General features: G+C 40.5%; 1 protein-coding gene across 4 annotated transcripts in view; it reads right to left on the bottom strand.

The window, feature by feature from the left end:
* DAAM (disheveled-associated activator of morphogenesis-like protein) overlaps positions 1-14,656 on the bottom strand; it is a 135,205-nt gene that overhangs the window by 98,692 nt on the left and 21,857 nt on the right. For 3 of the 4 annotated variants that reach the window (XM_022789546.2, XM_086979478.1, XM_022789545.2), the window contains exons 2-3: positions 13,986-14,233; positions 11,216-13,601 (exon numbers count right to left, since the gene is read on the bottom strand). The exons of the other annotated variant lie outside the window; for it this stretch is intronic. In XM_022789546.2, coding sequence (XP_022645281.1) covers positions 11,216-11,242 — 27 coding nt within the window. In that variant the 5' untranslated portion in view covers positions 11,243-13,601; positions 13,986-14,233. The remainder of the gene's footprint in view (positions 1-11,215; positions 13,602-13,985; positions 14,234-14,656) is intronic. 4 annotated transcript variants of the gene reach the window in all.

Genomic DNA, 14,656 nt, shown 5'->3' with positions numbered 1-14,656 from the left:
TTGCACTGGAATAGCTAATATGTTTTTTGATTTTTTAATGAAAGGCCAACACAAAGCGGCAAACTTAACGTTATACAGTCGATGCAACGCAATCGACATGATCGACAATATAATATATATAATAACTGAAATATTATAACTTATGTTACTAAATAATTTATGTTTAACGAAATATTTCAAAGAATTATGTCGCTTTCGTATTCAGCCGTTTAATTTATAAGCATGGTCCTTGTCCCGACACAAGCATTTCCCTACCAATAAAGTAAACCAAAGTGTGATGGGTATTCTTACTGCACGATCGCTATACACATATAATGTATACAGTATTAACTCCTAAAAAGCGTTCCCCCAGAATTTATTGTGTGCTCATACTGGCAGGAGCCATAAGCATCAAGTAACAAACAAGAGCAACGATGGAAAACAGGACGTGTCACAAAATAGGCATCACGGGACACTCGCACGGTGTGAGGGGCCCAGGTACAAATATTTTCCATTGGAGATCGCTATCCCAACACTGTCTTAGCTCGACCTGAGGTTTACTTGGATTCTACTCAATTCGAACTACATGTATGTTGCTTTTGTATGCATGTATTCTAAAATACTGGTTCGACCGGGTTTCGATTCGAAAAGACCATATTTTGCTGCCGGCCACCTTCCAAGACGTTTCCGTTGAAATGTTGCAAACGTAGTATCGCCACTGTGATACAAACGAAAGAATAAAGTACTTTAAGGCCCTGCGGGAGTCACAAAGGGCAAAGAAAAACAAAATCTAGCCTGTAGCAAATACTGAAATCATTGCGGGCTGCTAGGACCCGCACGCATCGATGTGTATGAATTTGTCAAATAATAATTATTAGTATCATGTTGTTTTTATTACAGAAACAGACGAACTTCCGCGTGTCTGCTTGTTGAATGCTGGATGCTAATCAGCCGCTCACATTTTTTTGTTAAAACATTTTGGGATTTCTTAAGGCAGCCATTCACCTATTGTGACCACGATTAGTTTATTTAATAGAAGCCATATAGAAAGAAGATGCTCCACCAATGGGACAAGCTCGGTTCATTATTATTATTAATATATTGTCGGATAATTATTATTAAAACTATAGTGTGCCACCAGCAGAATATTAAGATTGCCTTACTATTTTCTCCTCACCTTACTACTTTCAGCTTCCGTCGATTTGATCAGAGACGTACCATAGAGTCGTCCTCGAAAATCCATAAAAAATAAGAGAGAGTGGCCAAGCCGAAAAGAAAGATTCAAACTAAATAGGGTAAGTGCGAAAAGCCAAATCAGTTTTTTTTTTATGGGCTCTGCTTCCATTTCTATCGGTCACTATTCGAAAACGCTTCGAATAAACGTCGAGTTAGGTTCACTGTTGGTAAGATGGCCTCTTGTTACTGCTGCGACCGCCGAGGGCGCAGAATCAAAAGATTGATGATTTTATATCTGGTCTTTCTGCCGTGGATCCTTCTGTTCTGCCTTCCCTGGAACAGAACAGCGTCCGCATGCAGTCGCCAGGAAGTAATCACTAATTATAAGCACCATCTATAAATACTGATAAATCCATAGTAGGCAATGGGCAATATCAACTTACGGCGAAAGTACCGATGAAACTGGCACCAAATAAGCTTCGTGGCACCACCCTCTGTTATATGCCTCATAACTTTTGATACAGCAGCAGCAATAGGAACAACAGCGACGACGACACCTTTCTGCTTTGTCTATCTCGTTTCGAGAACGACACATTGAGAGCTTCATCGTTTTAGGTGCCAAAAGAGAGGAATTAAAAAATATCCATCGAACGTGTACGATCTTAGCACATGAGGGGTATTTAAGATCAACGTCCTTTACGTACGGCATGAAACGTTTCTGATCGTGGTCACAGTAACTGCCTTATAGAAAACGTAGTTAATGTACTAAGTTAAGGAGAAAACTAGCGGCCGACCCATTGACAGAGAGCATTAGCTTAGCTGTTGTAGGCTGCAAGTTGTTAAAACTAATTATTTATTATTATTTATAGACCCCAATTAATGTTTTGGTTTAAGCAGTCGGTGGACGGTGGTTACTTGTTATAAAGAGAAAAGAATGATGATGAATTTATTGCGATATTTGATTTGTTTTCTTGAAAAAATCTTTCTATCTAATACTGAAAATTTAAAAATGGACGTTTTCCGTTTGGCCTTTAACTTGGTGGTAGGATTTCGTTCTTGCTGAAACTATTTGTAGCGCATAATAATTGCAAATGTTTAAAACGAAACAATAGCTGCTTGTTATCCTATCCTACGCCCGTCACAGGGCGTCACGTGTTGCGTTTTTGCTCATATGACGATCACTATTGAGGCTATGGAATATCGCGAGGACGTGACACCGTCTCAATGTAACTATATATCCCAAAGTATAAGGTTGTGCGTGTTCAACTTATCTATGGACTCATGTATCACGAAGTCGATTTGTTTAGAAGCGAGGTGGTGTGAATGCAATTCTCGTTGAGTGCATTGCCATGGTAAATATAAACATACGGCGATCGCTGGTTTAGGTTTCAGCATTGGCTAATAGGGTATAATTACCACGGTGTTTCATAAGTATGTCGTAGAAGCCCCCGATAAATACAACGAAATCCATTCCGGTTGGACTGATGAACGTGGTGGGGTAAGGGTGAGAACTTGATGGTATACCAAAGAGGCGATTCTTGATAGGACTTACTCACACAATATGTTAGTCGAGGAGGTTAAAAAGTCAACTTAGTTAAATAGTATAGTGAGGATCGCTCGATTCAATCAACTTAACGATATGCTACTAGCATTTTGCTTACAGAAACCAAACAATATCAATAAATTGACTTGAAACGATACCCCACAAAGGTTTAGCTTCTTAACTACTTTAATGTTTTACCTATAATACCTAAAATCAGCTGCATCGCTTCAGACGTTATGATGGCATCATTGAACCCCGTTTGGTTGCTATAGTCGTTGCATTGGCTTTTTTTTTAAGGAAACTGTAAGAAGCTTGCTTCCCCGTTCCTTCCCCTTTCTTCTTCTCTCTCCCTTTCTCGTTGCTCAATTGCTGCACGACAATTTTTGATTGCCGTTATGTTTTTTTAGTTTTTGCCAAACACGACAATTAGTGCGATGAGTGAAATTGTAAAAATAGCGCTAAGGCAATGGAAAAACTGATGCCGGCGTAGAGTTGATGTAAGCAGAAGTGACGACGTTCAATTATATAAAACCATAGCAAACGTCAAAAAAAGCCTTCGACCGAGTTCGCAAACAGATCAGCATCAGCTATACTCTAGCAACGAAATAATTGATTAGATCGGTACGAAACACATCAAGGGCCGTGGCCGAGGTCGCTGGCGTCGATAAAAACGTTCAGATAACGGTATGAGCAGTAGCGGAAAAGACCCAGCTCAGTAGTGATGAAGAAGAAATCTGCGCAACGGTAATGTGCGCGCTAAATACGTTCTGTATGGGAACACGCGAATTGTTGGTAATGATTGGAATTGATGGAGTCGATGGTTGTAGCAGCTGATCACTAACAACGGCCATGTAAAGGCTGTTCCAGATACATGCACACGCTCAGATTAGATATCGTTTGTAGTATATAGGTGAAACTTGTACTTGAATATAGGAGAAGATAGTAATAATTGTGATTTTTTTCCGGTTACTCGTCTGTCCAACAAGTGCGCACCACTACAATCAATGTATACGCTAGAAATTCAAAAATAAATAGCTTATTAGGATGTGAAAGGTTCTGTAAGCTTAATTAGACCGGTCTGTTTCCAACTAACTTTCTGTAAAACTGTGCAAGGACCGTCATTACTTTGGGTGGCGTATATCCTGATCAAACAACCTCAACATCTAAGTGATTAACTACAGATACAGTAGCTGTATAAGGATTTATGAACAACGTACAACCAGTCAGGCGTCGAAGACTAAAAGAAAAGCATCGAGAACGTTTCCGTTCATGACGACTCAATCGAAGAAAAAACTAACGGACGAATTCGATTAAAAAATAGCATAGTATTAGAAGAACTTATTCGAAGAAACAATGCCTTTACCTATTCCAACAGCTAGTAATTTATCAACAGATTTATGGTACCGGTTAGCATTGAATCGTTCATCTAATTCAAGTGAGGGTTGAATTCGTTCATGTTTATTGACGGACAAGTACAAGACAGCACACTAAATCCTGCCGCAGTCGATCCATTGCAAAGAAGTAGAAACTCGACTGAAACGTGCTAAGTTTAAAACGTAAATATTTTCTTGACCAAGCATTAACCGGACCGAGCGCATGTTAGAAAGATATACCATAGTAATTATTACCCAGGCGAAAAGCAGAAATTTCAGAACCTTAAATCTGCGAGTTCGTACATAAACAAAATGCTGCCTATTCATTGCTCAAAATAAATAAGTAAGAATTAGAAAAATAACTTTAAATTGTAATTTATAGCATACAGATGATAGACGCCTTCTGAGTATGGGCTGAGCGCGTACCGCTACATAATTATGACTAGTATCAACAGAAGGCTGTTTCTCATGATTTCCCAGTATTCATTCAGCCTGTTACGAATCACCATCTAACACGAGGAATCAGCCCGACGCTTTAAAGTGCTATGCACCTAGCTTATGTATAATTGTATACTGCATCATCTACGTGTCTCTCCTAACTTAGTCGAGTTAGATTGTCTGCTGTGGATCGCGAGACTTATGTCCATTTTGATGCTCAATCTTCGCTGGTAACGTTATTCACGAACGTGCTCTGACCATGCGCTAAAACTTGATGATAAATCTGGTAATGTGCGCGACGACGTTTGTTATTAGCAGCGTCACGTTGTCGGATCTCTTGCTCGCTACGATAGAGCCTTTCGGTCTTTACTGGCCAGATTCTTCACACGAGCATGTACGTCAACGACGAATTCTCGACGACACACAGCTGCATTATTCCAGGTATTTCGCTGATACTTAACGTCGGCAGAGCAGCACCGCACTACTCAGCGCGAGCATGTGTATGAGCAGATATAACGCAAGCCAACTGCTATCCCACCCGTCTGAAGGCCAGAAAAACTTCGTTTCGTACAAGTAGTGATGAAAAAAAAAGTGACTGATTATCCCATCACAATCTTCTACTACCTAAACGGCGACGGCGTGCGATTCTGGCCGTTAGCAGCGGTCGAACACTATTGGCGATTCAACAGGAATTGTCGCACGCACAAAGGTACCCGCAGCAGACAAGGTGAAGTGAACCAGGCTGATCAGCAACGACACTAGTCCAGCCAACAAACATGGCAGTGATTTCGCTTTCTCTGTCGACTTACTCATCTTATTACGATAAGCACACTCGAAAAGAATAGTTTCCCTATATAGGGAAAAGAATAGCACCCTAGGCTCACCAAACACACAGATACACATATATTGAATAACTGTTTTATTGTTACCGCAAAATGTCCCCTATATGAATCCGTTTGATGCTTCTCGATATCATATTCTTCACCACATGAATACTTGCATATCACATATACATGTGTACATCTATTGCCATCCCTAATCATGAACTGGTTTAGCCCGGTGAGTCACCTAAGATCGAAGCAATGTGTCTACCCACTCCATATATATGTTTCTATAGAATGCACATTAGAACTATATTGTATTCTATATGTTGTGGTCGACTCAGCAATTACTCGCCCATGCTGCTCTCATGGCAGCAGCAATGATTCGTTTCGAGACGATTCCATTATTATCGTCGTTACCAATTTAGGGGAAAAAAATAACTTCTGTTTGGTTCGATACCTTTCCACTTTGATGCAGAAATAGTATCTTCAACTCGGATCTGCTCTAAACAACTTGAAAAAGTCGCTGAATACGCCTGTAGACACAGAATGGTAAATAGATAACAACTCGACTGATTGGATTGGAATATGCTGCTTCTGTAGCTGATCCCAAAACAGCGAAATTCAGAAAGGATCGTTTGTTCTATCCATTCCGTATTCTATGAGGATGATCTAGCCGTTGTATGCAACTGTTACTTTCGCATTTATCTAAACAGTCCTGAGTGGTTTGTCCTGAGCAGTTTCGTTATGGTGAAACGGATTTCAACTGCCCTCTAAAACGAAGACGAGTTTGTGGTAACGAGCGCTCTTGTTTCATTTGTTTATGTAGATATTTGACGAATTTCTTCACGATATCAGCATCATATTGAACGGCATCATTCTTAATTTGGGCAGCAAGAACACGTCAGAACTGGCTAATAATAATAATAATAAACAATAAAAATAGGACGTCTACAGCAGCACCGACCACCCAGTTAACAGATATGCACCGCACAACGTTTTCGGTTCGGATCATCGTAAATATATTATCATTATCGCACAATGTATGCGATATTGATAGAACTCTTTTAGAATGTCTTTCCGACTAATTAAGACTAATCGATACGATACTATGAGCTTCCGCTATTGGCGTCTTGTGATTCAGTACTTCGGGTCATAGCGAGACTCTGGCACCACATTTCGCCTCCTGAAAGTAGTGGTAGTAGGCTATTCTAATTACGGCCTGAAGCCGGCACATTTGTGGTATTTGCCAAATGGAAAAACGCGCTATATTCGACTGCCACAACGTTGTAACTACTCTGCTGTGGTTAACGCGACCGTATAGCATTCTGATGCGGTGTGCTTTACAAATGTCGAAGGATACCAAGCAAAACTACTGGATGAAGATTATCTGCCACCATCAACAGGGTTTTTAGTAAGAACCAGCAGAAACGGCAATTGCAGTGGGGGTTCTCGGGGAAATTTGAACAGTCACCACCGTCACCATCAGCGTAAGCAGCACTATTATCTAATGTTTTCCTCAGTAGGCATAAAAACTCATCATCGAACCACGTCGACAAAGTGGATCTGATCTGCAAAAACTTTAATAGTGGTGTTTTCTGACCTGCCCCATTTGGACAGCTACTGCTGGGATTCGACCAAGTGAATTCAGAACGGTAATAGACGATAACGTTGCTGCCGTTCTGCTCGGCTAAACTGTGCGTGTGTATACGTGGCCACGCGCGTAAAGGACGCCGTCTTTTCATCTAACTGAGTAGACAAACAGCAGTTCGTTGCCCGAAGAAGAAAGCTAGAAATGCGCAGTGTATTACTTGTCGTTATTTCGTCATTGTTACCAAAGAGCTAAAGGTAGGAACGTATATATATACACTTGTGAAAATTTACGTTGACAGTGCAAATTATGAGTAGCACCCGTAGTAACATATATACATAATAAACGGATCAAGAGAGCACTTTGAATCATAGTACTTCCAAAGGACTAGTTCATTTAAGTTTGCAACCTTATAAGCTACGTTTGCTTGCCGGTGAGCGACGAGAAGTAGTAGGTGAGCTGTACTTGACTATGATTTATCGTATAACAAGACTTATACACCGAGAGAGCTGAATTATACTATCAGCATAAATGGTACTTGGTGTAATATGAAGATGTATAAGCATATCCTGTCATCATCTTATGTTCGAAATTACTCAAATTCGATTTCTTTTCAGGCCGACGCCATTGTCTAGTCTGCTTTTTCTCTGGCTAAGCTCATCTTGAGCGACCGTATGCTCCACAATCGCACACAAAATACATTCCATGCATTTCTAATTAAATTAGAACCAATACACGGCGACCTATTTTTTATTCATTTTTCGCATTCTCAGTACTGGGGTTATCATTCTGTCACATGGAACGTACGAAATGCAAGTTTTGGCGAACAAGTCCTTTAGACTATAGGTGAAAAGCGGTAGTGTGTTCTTATTTTGCGGGTCTCGACATCTGGTTACTTCCTCGCTAATCATCAGCACCCCAGTCTCTGTTTTTGAAACGTTTGCATCGTTCGCGTAGGATGCCTTGGCTTAAGGATTGCTTGCTTTATATCTTCACCTGTCTTCTATGAGTTTCCGCAGTGTTTTCCACTTGTAAGTTTCTAGAAAACTGGAGCATTCACCAGCCAAAGTTCGTCTGCTAGCGGCGTGTGTTATTCAATTTCAAAATCAGCCGCGTTAACTTGTAACAGTTATAACATTATATCTTTCGGCCTCTCTTTTCTCAATTTGACATCGCAAACGATAACGCTGGTTATAAACTCAGGCTGTCGATACGACAGGTAGGTACCTCATTGCCCTCAGCCACCCAGCCGGCCCCGGTATGGATCAGTGAATCTGCTTAAAGCCCTTGGTAATGTTATGCGGAAAGAAGAGTGCAGGGTACTCGAGCAGAATCGTCGTGAGTTTCACATACAACACCACTAGCTGAAATCTTTGAATCACAACGGCGATAGGCCTCCTGACGTGCGTGGGTCCGTCCCATATCTCGATCGATACAGGGTGTTCACGCTACCGTATCGCTGACCTCAGCTTACTTCGGGACGTGCTATTCGTGTCAATACAGGCTTAAATTACGCGATGCGCCGCAATCACATGAAGTACATCAACAATGCAAATGAATAGTCATTTATGGTGCCTGTCTAATCTAATGATGCGTGCTTATATGTAGACTATATGAGCGTCCCTTGAGGCTTTAATAGGCTAACGAAGCATGTTTTTCTGAACCAAGCGAGCATCGTTTGAGGGAAGGTAAAACTTATTATGCAAGGCAGTAAGCACCTCAAAATTAGCGAGCACGCTTAAATTGTGGTGTTGTGGACCTTGTCATACTTAGAAATAACTGTGTGTGCTCGTCTATCGGGCAAGTTCACTATATGGTCTAGTATAAACATTCATATTTATGTCTATATCAGTTCACAATATCAATATAAAACTAGATAATGAACAGGAAAAAAAAGGGATAAAGCGGTTGAAATTGTAGATGAATATACTTTTATTTTATTGAAGAAAAAATATCGAGGCGAGATTAACAGTAAACACTAAATACCATCAAGAGAAAGATAAACCACGATGATTCTGCCGCTTAATAGTAAAGAGCAAGAAAGCCCAGTTCTGTTGAGGCCTGAGTTCTTCTTTTTCGGCTCCTAATATATCAAAATTTTGGCGAACATTGTATATATATATATATATATATATATATATATATATATATATATGTAGCGTCATCTTGAAATATGAGATTAAAATTTGGTTTGTCTCGTACTGGATATAATATATAAATTCCGTATTTCAAGGTGACACTATTTCATAACAGTGCGATATTTTTGCAATACCTTTTTCAAACTGCATTCGTCTTCTGAAATCTGAGGTCGTCTGCTCGAATGTCGTTAGTCGAGCTCTAAGTAGGCGAACCGTAATGAACCATAGCGAATCCGAAAATTCAGAGTTTGATCGAAATAGATCACGGAAGGCAACTTTAAACTTGAAATCATGACAAATTAAACATTGTGTCAGAGTTTACGGGCGTTAATACACAGGTCACAGAAAATACCATACTTTTTCACCTCGGTCAAATGAACAAATGAATGTCTACAATAATCGTAGAATGTCGCATTAGTTGAAGGATGTGACCGAACCGGCAACATATCTAAAAAAAGTTTCTCCTGTACGTCTGATTACCAACTACATCTTAGTGTACGGCTGAAGTCTACTTTTAACAATTAAAGGCAATGACGGAAAGAATTCTACCGGAGGATAAACAGACGCAAACCACTCGTTTTGTACAACAACGTTTAATCTCACACCGCAAGAATCGCGGTAGCAACAATGCAGGAGTTATCGAAACATATTACTACTGTTTTTAAATTTCAATAACTTCTCAAACGGGAAATTATTTAAATTTCAACATGATGTTTGAATCCCGACAGAAGACTTCGTAGACATTTGTACCATAGAGTTGAACGGCAACGTGGCAAATCATTTATTATTCAAGCGGTAGAAAATTGTAGATAATAATGGTGCATACTTAAATTGAAAGTAAAAGACCTAAACATGTGAAAAAGTTCTTAGTTAATTATACGTTGAGAGCTTTAAGTAAACATTCGTTCGCTTCAACTTTATGATCTATACACATCGAAGACGAAGCACCGAAACAACTGAACCGTAGACCCTATCACACATGACATATTCTCCCACAAATCATAAAAAGGTTCATTGTAAATACGCCTGGAAGCGATAGCAGACTCACGTAGACCAAAGGAACTATAATTAGATATTCTGGTTTGTTTCAATATTGACTTTGACGTCAAACAAGCGATTAGAGCTAACCGAATATGTCTTTTTTTTTTTTTTTTTTTTCTATTAAGTCCTGCATTTTATAATAGCATGTCAAACATATGAGAAATAACAACAGTGGTATGTATATATGCTAGCAGAAACTATATTGGGACGCCGGCGGAAATTGTACCCGATCGTGAGCGCCCAGAGAGAAATCGTACTTCGATCTTCCTGTTGTCATCGAATAATATACTATCGGTGACAGTACTCAATAATATTACATACAAGTTGATTGCACGGCATCTGTGAGGTGCGAACGCGTCTGTGATCCCAATTGCTCGGCCATGGGCGCTGAGTGAGCATGTATCATACTCTAGAGAGAAACAATGGCAATAGTAGTGAGAGGAAACAGAGCTACTGCAAACGATATATGATTGTATTGACAAATTTCTACGTCTCCATGTTTGGTTCATTCGATTTCACAGCGTCAGAAAAAGAAGCATGTCGTCGTTATTTTACATTAGCTTCATTCAGTATGCGTAGGAGGTAAGGCTCCTACAAATAACAAGTGTATAATATTAATAATGTTCGCTTAGATCAAACACTCATACATATTGCTTTGCTCAGTGTTGCACTTGAGAACTGACGTAAAATGAGAGAATAATAGGATAAGGAGCTATCCCTAATAATCCTTGTCCCAGAGGTTGTCCTTTCTAATTTTGTTCCAGAAAGTAACGAAGCTTGCTTTTGATCTATAAAGGCACGTTTTAAACATCGATATGATAAATAACTGCAGTGAATTTCAATAGCTAGCGCTTTTTACTCTAGCGACAGATTCTGACATTTGCGTGCATTAAGTATGCGCGTGCTTCATTCATCGGTGGAGTGCATGCGCGACGACATGGACGCTCGGCACTAACAAGACATATTCCCTTAAAACAGGATGATACAACCTGATCTTCTATTTGTTATATGACTTACATGTAGGCCTACTGTATATTAATAGGGAATCCTGCATAGATATCTGCACTATAGCTAGCTATCGTATAGCTACATAGATGCGGCATATTCATACATACCTTCATGTTCCGTTGAACGCTAGTCATTCTCGCGTTGAAATTGACGACACTCTTAACAACGAACAGCGTGCAGACGCTGGCGTGACAGAACGAGATACAACGACAAAGGCAACCAGACTAGCACACAATATCCGTTAACAACCAAACAATAATTACAATACCAATATTTAATGTATCCTTCTTGAACTAACGTCCGACTAGGAGCTACACTTGCGCTCAGTACGATTAGTTAGAAATAATACTTATCATTGGCCTACTACGTAAAAGCTTTAGTCCGCTTCACTGTGTTTTCGTGGTGGGTGCCACAAGTATTTGCTTCTTTATTGTCTAGTATGCACATAAATTGACTTCGTGTTCAACTCCAAGCAATTTCCAAACTTCGGCCTCTATTTGGTAACTATCCCTCTTTTCAGATACGAAAGCACCAAAATATCGTGGTCACCATGCTGTTCTGCGGTAGCAGCGATGCTTCCTGTAAAAGCACGCAGCTTGACAATCTCACCGAATCACGCACACCTTTGTGTGCGGAGACGCCAATTCTATTATGGTTTCTTTATACTAAATGCTTTATAATGCTGAAACAATGAATGTAATGTATCGTAGAAATATTCTCTCTCGGCAAACACAAGCAGGGTTGGATCCTTTTCGTCCGCAAATCAGAGTTCCTCAAGTTTCTTACTGATAATGATCCTGCTTAGCAGAATGCTGTCCGCGGCTAGCTTCATGAGCATCTTTGACACCGCGAGGTCTGTCCCGGGGATTAATTGGTTCTAAAGCATTGAACACATTGTTGAAATAAGCTACATTCTGTTCTGATTCGAAGATTCCATCGCTGCTTAATCCTAATTGAATTTGGTATTGTTATTTTGTGATGATTATAAATATACATGCGTACAGTTATCAAATCAGAAAGCTATGCATCGTGCAGTGCTATCATATTGTTTTTGGCCATTATCCACACGTAGCTTCAACGCGTATATAGGCACAAAGGAAGTTACCGGCGGAAGTACTCTACTCAGCAGTCACACACAGCGACACGTCTATTCGTTCACGCATTTAATGAAACCATTTATTCGGCGCACTCGACCACATGAAGAAAACATCCTACTTCTATAAAAGGTTTATTGTGGTTATAGTTCGGGTCTGGTTGGTCAGTATCAAAAATGATCTCAGTCAGTAGCCGTAACCGTCTTTGCATGGCAGATCGTTGCGTTGTTGTCATTCCGTATAAAAGTGTGGACATTACAAAATCCTACAGCGCGTTATCATTAGAGCGACACTGTCGCCGTACAAAGTGAACCTTTTTTCCAATGGGGCGCGCCACCCGCTTTACTCAGTTGGCGATAAGGCAGCAGTGGTGATGGATATTCAGTAATGTAAGATCACATGAGCGGCACTTGTTATGATTGTATTAGCGGTAATCATATTATTGGCGTCTTGTACACAGACACACCTGCGTATTCCTGTGAACTCTGTTGCAACAAATAGTTGTTAGATAGGTTTGTCATTCTGACGCAGAAGAATACACGCGTGACACTATTTTACGGCCGTTTTTTGGGCTGCACTTGTACCAGTTGTCGTTGTCGCTGCTGTCGCGTTTGCCTGTCGCTTTCGGCACAACCTATTTTGACGAGACTAAATAGCTTCTGCTTTTGGTAGAGCGTTCGTTCGCTGGGGTTTTCCCTACGATACCCACCACAGTTCTTGTCACTGTGATCGGAACGAAGAAACGACAACTGTGGCTGTCGGTACAGATACGTAGAATGCGCTGTGGGGTATACGGAAGGCATAGTGTAGCTGTAACCGTCTCTGTTAACTTAGTTGGCAAATTGTCGGCGATTTCCGGTAAGCCTTTTGTTGAGCTATGATCCTATTCCTGATAGTCGACAGCATCCTAGTAGTTATTTTGAGTAGCCTAATAAGAGAGCCGCTCAGAGCAGTGCGACGCCTCAAATAACAACAGCATTTTATCACTGCTGGATGGGTCATCGGCCCGGGGAGCTCTGCTGGACTCGATGACTAGCCTACGGGCAGAGAATTAGCAACGAATACGGCCAGGAACAACAAAACAACTGGCACTTTACCTGACGCGTTGCTTTATTTTGACTATCTCTGGCTCTTGGCTAGCTAAAAGCTGCTCCTGGGCCGGGAGCCTGCTCGCCGCTTGTCGCAGCATACCAAGCGGGCGTTTACAGCTTAGCTACGCTAGAGTTCATCTGGAAGGCACAGCTCGCTCTTTCTCTGCTTGAGACTTCGGGAGCCTGTACTACCCTTTCTCAATGGGGGGGCGAATGGGAGAGGGTGCGCGGTGGATGGAGTAGGTGGCGTCCTCAAATGGTTTACTTCGTAAACTCGAAAGGCTAGCGTATATCGCTCAGCAACTGACCTGAGGAGTTGAATATCGCATAATATAACAGAAGTGACGTTATTAATTTGCGATGTCGATATATTAGGGTTTGCAGAAAGATATTATTTTGTCGGTTCGACAATTGGTAATTATCAATATACGATCGTAAGTTAGTTCAGCTTTGAATTAGATCGTCCCTTAGTAATTTGGGTTCGTTAAAAGCTCCAGGTTCAAGTCAGCTCGTGCCTCTATAGACCTATATTTTATATCGGTCTTTATTCTCTAATCAATCAATTGATGATCAAATCTACTTTAGCAAGCGGTTTGTACCGCACCCGGCATTTGATTTTGATAATCGCTTTGTCACATGTAGAGGATCATGATTAGATTAGCTAGTTAAATATTTACTTTCACGATACTCACTATTGATTTGTTAATTCTTCCTGTAGCGTTAGAGGATTTCTGGTTTTTTGCTTCGTAGCTCACAGTTTACGGATAACGAATAGCCGGCTGATGATTGAATAGGACAGTTGGCGCTTCACAAAAGACCGCACCACGCTGTTTTGTCGGGCCATTCGCTGTTACATCAATGTCAATAGTCCGTCTCGATCTTTAAGAGAGCCTATTACGCGTACATTGTATGAATGAACGGTCGATAATGGATTTGCTATCTGAAATGTAAAGGGGACGCCCCCCGAACGTTTACCAAGGTCATCCATTATTTTTGAGCTTAAATAGATTTGATGAAAGTTTATACTTATTTAGGTCATAAATTTTCTACAGGCTTAGTTTCTATTCAACAACGTTAGTGTCCTATTTGGAGTTCAAATAATACAATCCGTTTGTTCGAACCGAATCGGTGATTTGGCCAGAGGAAATGCAAGTGTATTAGAGAACAGCCGGGATGGACCTGTTAACAAGTAAAATCGCCTAGTTAATAGGCTTTTTTATTCAGTGACTATCTACTTGTTCTTTCAAATTAATCTTTTTGTGACATTGCAACAAATCAGCGTCGAAGTAAAATGATCTCTACGCAAATTGTTCAGTGGTACAGATGAAGCGTGTTCTTCAAATTTCCAATTTAGATCGCCAGC

Source organism: Varroa destructor, unplaced genomic scaffold (genome assembly GCF_002443255.2).
Source record: "Varroa destructor unplaced genomic scaffold, Vdes_3.0 BEIS01000002.1, whole genome shotgun sequence".
NCBI classification, from domain to species: Eukaryota; Metazoa; Arthropoda; class Arachnida; order Mesostigmata; family Varroidae; genus Varroa; species Varroa destructor.
Note: the sequence above shows the minus strand (reverse complement) of the source record. Positions and strands in the feature narration are given on the sequence as shown.